The 7,174-nt window shown below is 46.8% G+C and overlaps 1 protein-coding gene and 1 long non-coding RNA gene across 2 annotated transcripts in view; both read right to left on the bottom strand.

Moving 5' to 3' along the window:
- LOC108509253 (beta-keratin-related protein-like) overlaps positions 1 to 3,528 on the bottom strand; it is a 4,623-nt gene extending 1,095 nt beyond the window's left edge. Inside the window, exon 1 of the mRNA XM_017838597.1 lies at positions 3,451 to 3,528. Within this exon, the coding sequence (XP_017694086.1) occupies positions 3,451 to 3,525 (75 nt within the window). The 5' untranslated portion in view covers positions 3,526 to 3,528. The remainder of the gene's footprint in view (positions 1 to 3,450) is intronic.
- Positions 3,529 to 3,546: 18 nt separating this feature from the next.
- Positions 3,547 to 5,926, bottom strand: LOC108509252. Its single transcript, XR_001878596.1, has 3 exons — positions 5,822 to 5,926; positions 5,505 to 5,596; positions 3,547 to 3,619 (listed from the first exon to the last, which is right to left on the bottom strand). It is a non-coding gene; the product is annotated as an uncharacterized LOC108509252 (long non-coding RNA).
- Between the last annotated feature and the right edge of the window lie 1,248 nt (positions 5,927 to 7,174).

Below are 7,174 nucleotides of genomic sequence, written 5' to 3'. Positions count from 1 at the left end.
CAGGAATTAGGGATTAAACACCCGGGACAGGGGGAGAAAGGACATGGTTAGTCCAGCAGGAATTAGGGATTAAACACCCGGGACAGGGGGAGAAAGGACATGGTTAGTCCAGCAGGAATTAGGGATTAAACACCCGGGACAGGGGGAGAAAGGACATGGTTAGTCCAGCAGGAATTAGGAATTAAACACCCGGGACAGAGCCAAACCTGGAATGGGGACAGGGGATACAGTCAGTCCTGCAGGAATTGGGGATTAAACACCTGGGACAGAGCCAGACCTGGAATGGGGAGAAAGGACACGGTTAGTCCAGCGGGAATTAAGGATTAAATAGCAAGATTTAAAAGGGCTGCACAATGGGTAGGGGGGGATTTGGGAAATGGGGGAATTGCAAAGGGTCAATGGGGGAGTTATAAAGGGCAATTATGGGAATCATAAAGGGTAGAAGCGGGAGTTAAAAAGGGCAAATGGAATTACAAAGGTCAAATGTGGGAATTACAAAGGGCAAATGGGAGAATTACAGAGTGGAAATAATTCAGGTGAGAATTTTGTCCAGTTTAGTTTTCAAGCTGGTAACTCTTCTCCTTCCCAAGAAACCCTTTTGAACTTCATTGCTTCAATATCTGATGATATTTTCCAGACCCCCACTGTTTTCATGCTAAAAATCCCTTGTCCTGTTCCTTCTCTTCTCCAGGGTTTTCAGTGTGTGGCACCGCTCTGTCTCACTCCTATTAATTGAAAGCCACAACTCCCAACCCAATTCCATATTTTAAACTTGGATTTTAATCCTCACTGCACTGGCAAGAGCAGAACCCCCGGGGGAGAAGCTCCTTCCCTCCTCTCACCTGGTTCCAGGTGGAACAGAATGATCCAGGATGGAGACCCACCCATCTTTTATTGGTCTCATTACAGATCATCTGAATATTTGAAATCACACAGCTCTTTAAAACCCAACCTGATATCCAGGCCAGATTTTTCTGGGCATTGTTTAATTACAGATTGTCAGGCCCTCCTTGCCCTGGATTGTGCCCACACTAATTGGGTGAGGAAAACAGTGGGGGAGAGGGATAATTTCCTTTACTTTACCTTTGTGAAACTGGTGTGGAAGGAATTAAGGTCTGGCAAAGGGTGGGCTTGGACTGATTTCCTGAAGAAGTCCCTACATTTACCCCAGGACTCTGGGGGAGAGAGAAAATTTGTGTCTCCCTCTAAATATCCCATTTTAACCTTCTAAAATCCTCAGGGCTTCCCCTTCAGCTTTCCCCGAGTGATTCGAGTCAAGTTGCCTTTAACTCAGAGGCAGGGAAAAGGCACCACAGAATATTGTCCCAGCTAAACAGCTGCACCTGGAATGGCCAATTTTGGCTTGGGGAAAAGAACTGCTGCTGCAGATTGCTCCCAAAGCTGGGATCTTGGAGTGGCCCAAGGCAGACAAACAATTTGCCAAAGCTCATCCCGGTGCTCATGAAAAGAGGTGGAAAAGGAGCACTTGGGTGCTCCTTCTGGGTCTGGAATTCAACCCTAAAAATGAGACCAGCTGAAATAAACTGGTTCAAACGTTTATAAAAATAAACCCACTCAAACAGGACCAGCAGTAAAGTGGCTTTTTTTAGTAAGAAAAATCTGTGCAGGATTTTGAAAATATTCAGGACAAGTTCTCCAGCTGTGGGAAGACACCGGAGCCTCCTTGAAGGCAGCTGAGGATGAGATTTAAATTAAAAATTAGTGCTTAAAATTATAATTTCTTTAATGAATCTGTGTCTTTAGAATATGAAAGGAGCACTTGCCACTGTAAAATTACTGAGGCTCTTCAGAATTCTGAGGGAGTTTTCTGTCGTGTCCCTGCTTTAAATGAACACCAACAGCTCAAGCTCTGAAGAATAGAACTTAAATGGACTTAAAACTGAAGGAAAACAGAAAGGATATTTCTGGAAAAAAACACCCCCTTGCCATTTCAGAAGCTTAACCTTTGATTTGATATTTAGCCAGCAATAACAATTGATTTAAAAGGCAATAATTGATTCAAAATTGACTTACCCGGATCACCAAGGAGAAGAGTTAAAGACAAGTGATTAGGAGGGTTCTACTTGGCAAATGCTTTTATACACTTAGTCAAATGGCCTGGAGGATGTGACACCCTTTTTGCATGAAGTCTTAATTAGTTGCAAAACAAACTTTGCTGCATGCATAACTTCTGCAAGTAATGAAACTGTTTTGCTCCCTGTTTGTGTTTGTTCCCTCTGGGACCTTCCCAGACCCGAGTCCGTGGCCCAACCTCCAGGCAGGAGCCCCCGAGGTTTCCTGGGCCAAAAAAGGGCCTGATCTGCTTCTGAAAGCACAGTTCAGTTATGGCAGGGCTCCATCAGGGCTGCTGGGCTTTGCATTATGTTTTTTCCTCTCAAATTCGGGCTGGGAAAGGGATTCAGGGGAGTAACAGCAGCAGCTTTTCCTGTCGGGAAACAGCTTTTGTTTTTTTTTTCTTCATTTCCCAATTTTGTCCAGTGTGGAGGAGATTTTTTTATTCTGAAACGCCTTTAAATGTAAACCTGCATAGTTTATATCTATAGGAACCTATATAGTTTATATCTATAAAAACCTCTATAGTTCATATCTATAGGAACCTGTGGGTGTCCCTCTCTGTGGATATCCAAGGATAAGGAGAACAACTCAATAAACACTCAGCCATTTTCACAGTGCCATTAAACACCCCTGGGCAGAATGAATCCCAAAGGAGGGAGCTCTGCCTTGTCTCACATCCCCCCCAGTCTTTACCAACAGGGCTTGTGTAGGATTTGAGGAGCATCTGGGTTTGTTTCTGGCTCGGAAGGTCTGACCCTGTTGCAGTGAAAGGCACATCAACACCTCCCACGTTCTCCTGTCCCTGACTCCAAGTGGAGTCACAGAGTCACAGCTTGTTGGTTTTTCTGTTTATTGGATTTTTTTCCCCCTCTCCCCCTAGTTTTTGACCAGGTTGTAAAGGACAATATTATAGGAAAGGTTGTGTTCTGAGACTGGTGTTTCCATCCAGGCTCTGTTTTTCTGTGACTGAGGGGGGAAAAAATAACACTCAAGAAACAGCTCTGTCCTGATGAGAACTTAATTTAACACAGGTTAGAGTTGTGAGTTCAATATAAAACCAGTAAATTATTGGAGAAAATGGGTGTGGGCACTTTGGCAACATTTTTATGAGGGACCCAGAAATGTGGATTTAAAAGTGTTTTTGTAAAACGGGAAATCAATATGGCAGAAAAATTCTAATAAAGGGGAGGAAAATCAGGAGTCCCATGGAAACAGATTTCTGAAGGAGCCACCAGTCAGAGCAGCCAGGAGGGTTTTGGGATAACAGTCTCCTCCTGCCTCGCCAGCTCATAAATCAGAAACAGTTTGATTTAATACATTAAAAGGTGTCGTTAATTTAAATCTCGTTGTCATGCAGGGATGGGGCTCACTCACCTGGCTGGGGACACACTTCACAGGGCCACTGCAGGTCCCCGTGCTCAGCCCCGCTGCACAAAGCTCCATCTGCATAAATCCCAGGAAACCTTTTGTTCCCGAGTTCCCACAAAGGCTTTTGCCTTAGGACCCCTCTGGAGCTGCAGGTGATTTACGCTGCGAGGGAAAACTGCGAGTAAATAATAATTAGGACCAAAGGAATCCTCGCTCCCGGTTTGCAGGGCGAGGGAGGGAGGGAAGGAGGGAAGGGAGGCAGCTCCTCTCCTGGCACCTCTCCCCGGGAATATAAACCTTGGGACAGAGGAATGAGGATTCCTGGCAGCCTTTGGTGGCAATGAGGTCCCAGGGTGGATTTGAGACAAACTTTAGTGTGGGGTTAAAGCTTTTTGGCACTGGGGTGACTAGGAGAAGTGGCCCAGCTGGGAGGATTGCCCTGCTCAGGGTGGGAGGTGTTTTATTTCTTTATTCATTGCTGTTTATCCACAGTGCTGGAGGTGCCTCCTGGAAGGGGCAGAGATGCACCAGCTGCTCTGGGGAGCTGAGGATCTGAGGCTGAAACATCTTATTGCATCAAACTGACATTTTGCTTTCATTTGTTAAAGTGGGAGAGGGCAGGTTTAGATTAAATATTGGGGATCAATTCTTTACTCTGGGGGTGGGGAGGGTTGCCCAGAGAAGCCGTGGCTGCCCCATCCCTGGAATCGTTCAAGTCAGGTGGGAATATCCTGAGATTTACCCCTAATTAACCTGCCTAAGCCCTGCTCTGCCACTGAGGAGCTGTGGAACATTGAAGCTGTGCAGGAGGGTTATTTCAGCTGAAAATTTGTATATAAACAGACAGGGGCACTAATAAATAGTTACATATTTTTATTTTGGTGTAGTGAGGTTTGGTCCTTGCAGTTCAACCACTCAACACTCCTTTTAAAGAAAACAATTGGTTGTGTTTATATGAAATACACACAACCTGCTGCTCACAAGCCAAGTGAAGATAAACCCTAAACATGAAGGTAAAATAAAAATTCCATTTTTTAACTGACTGCAAACCACCCCATGCCCTGTTCTTAGGGAGGAGAGCATCGTGTGCAGTAGATCCCTTAATTAATTACTGCAGTTGCCCCAGTGGCTCAGTTTTATGGTAAAGCAAAGCCACCTTTTTGGGCACTCCATAAAAATGCTCCTTTGCCCTTCCCTCCCAGCTGGACTTTTCGTTGCCTTTGGCACATTTTAATTCCAGTTATTATCTGGGTTTAATAGCGAAGCACAGAAGCTGAATGAATTGTCAGAGGTCACTCAGGGAGCAGCCTGGAGTGAAGCAGCCTCTCCTCACTGCCATTTATCACATCATGGATAATTGGGATCTCAGCAGCCCTTTGAAGTCTTAACTGGGGTTCCATTGCCTGCACCAGCACAGGAGCAGCTGATTAGGCCTGAGAAACAAAGGAGAAGGATTTCCTCCCTCCTGCAGATGCCACAGGGATTAAGGGAGGGGCTGGCAGGGCTGGGAGTGCTTTTGGCCGTGTCCTGAAATGGCTTTTCCAGTTTGGCCCAGGAAAGCTCTGCCAGTCAGGGAGCAAACACAGCCCCGAGTTTGAATCCCTTAAATCTGAAGAGCCCCCAGTTCATTCCCATCTGCCAGAGCTGTTCCAGGAAATCATGGAATGGTTTGGGTTGGAAGGGTTTCCAAAAACCCTCCAGTGCCACCCCCTGCCACGGGCAGGGACACCTTCCCCCATCCCAGGTTGCTCCAAGCCTTGGACACTTCCAGGGATGGGGCAGCCACAGCTTCTCTGTGCCAGGGCCTCCCAGGGAATAAAATTTTCCTAACAGCCTGCTCACAGTGAATAGAGAACACTGACTTTAAATTTTCCCCTTTTCCACAAGACAAAAAAAAGTGCCAGGTTTTCCAAAGCTGCTTAAAGTGTTTAAAGCACAATCCCTAATTAAATCCCATGGCTTTGTTTATGTATTTCGAAACTTAAACTGCCACTTAAGAAATCTGCAATTACTGCAAATTACTAACTATGGAGTAATGATCTTCAGTAAAAAAATAATACCTTTTTAATGAAAATCCTGCATCAAAAATCATCCCTTAGGTAATGGTTGGTTCCCAAGGAACAATTGTCTCCATGTGGATTTAGCTGCTTTTCTGAAACACATAAAGGGGAGGGGGGAAAATAAAGAAAACAAGTAAATAATAAGAATAGAAATAAGAGGCCCAAACTGTGGGAATTTTCTTAAATTAATTGAAATATTAAAAAAGCCTTTTGTGTGTGAGCTCCTAATTAGCTTCCCAGATTGTTTTTTTCTAAGTTCTGCATTCTCTCTGTGATGGTCAGACTGGTCCCATCTGCATATTTGCATATTTTCTGACCTCGGTGCATAACTAGAGGAGGTCCATCAATAACCTTGACACGCCTCTCAGGGTGACTTTGCAGGCCTGTTTCAGAGCTCTGCAATCCTGCTGGATGCCTGAAATACGATAATGAGCGTTTTCCACGGATAACTCGTTAATGGCAGTTTGCGAAGTGCTCTGAAAACCCTTCGATGCGAAACTTCCTCGGGCTGTTCCCGGTGCCTGGAGCTGCCCCGGGGTCTGTGCGGAGACTTCGGCTCTGCAGGAACAGCTCAGGAGATGGGGGGCACTGACTGAGCGAGTTAATAAAGAAACGAGAACAGAAACGAGACACGAAATGCTTTTCAGAGAAAGGGGGTGGAACACGGAGGCTTTTCCCTGCTGGAATCTCCCAGCCTTTCATCCCGTGGTGCCCCAGCGGGGCTGACGTGGGGGGGGCACAGAGGAAAGGCTGGGGAATTGGGGTCGTTCTGCCCGGGCAGAAATAGGTGGTTTTGTGCCTCAGAAAAGGACGTTTCTGGCCGTGCTCACCCTTCCTGAGGGACCACGCGTCCCTCCTCACTCAGGCTCTGGTTATTTGGGCACCAACCCCAGTTAAAGTCTGTCCCTGAGGATCGGGGGAAGAGCTGCAGCCACCAAGGGCGACACAAACCTCGTCCCCAGGTAGCCCATCTCTGGGCTGCTGTGCCCAAACCTGCAGCAGGGAAAGTGTGTGAGCTCTGCCCTTCCCCGCAGACGGAACCCCCGCCTGCAGTTGTTTACCCGCTCCTCGTTTGCTCCTGACAGAGCAGTAAAAATCCTCCTCTGCAAACGCCTCCCGAATGCTGAGCTGTGCTGGAGGGATCCCCCCAGGCGGAGACTCTTATCAGGAGCTCGGCGTCCTCCCCATCGGCTGCCAGTGCCAGGTGCTCATTAATGGTCCTGCGTTCCCGGCGCTGGGTGATTATCCCGCTGTGCTGCTGGCTCCAGGCACCCGGGAATTGAGAAATAAAACCCCTTTAAGATAAACAGAGCAAAGCCTCAGCCGTCACTCCACTGATCAGCTCATAACCAGGTCAGGGTTCTTGGCCTCATCATGCCTTTTTTTTTTTTTTAATTTCCTACACATTTTCCATATTAAACCCCACTAATTGAATGGATAAAATCATTTACTATCTCAGGGAACCTTCGTCCAAGTGGATGCAAATGGACTCCCCCCATGGCTTTGGGTGTCTTTGCCTCTCAGAGGAGGGATTACAGGAAACCACGGAATCATGGAATGCTTTGCTGGGAAGGGACCTTAAAAATCACTTTGTTCCACCCCCTGCCATGGGCAGGGACACCTTCCACTAGCCCAGGTTGCTCCACCCTGGCCTTGGACACTCCCAGGGA

Source organism: Lepidothrix coronata, unplaced genomic scaffold (genome assembly GCF_001604755.1).
Source record: "Lepidothrix coronata isolate B3197 unplaced genomic scaffold, Lepidothrix_coronata-1.0 Scaffold349, whole genome shotgun sequence".
Classification (NCBI taxonomy): Eukaryota; Metazoa; Chordata; class Aves; order Passeriformes; family Pipridae; genus Lepidothrix; species Lepidothrix coronata.
This window is presented reverse-complemented; position numbering and strand designations above follow the sequence as displayed.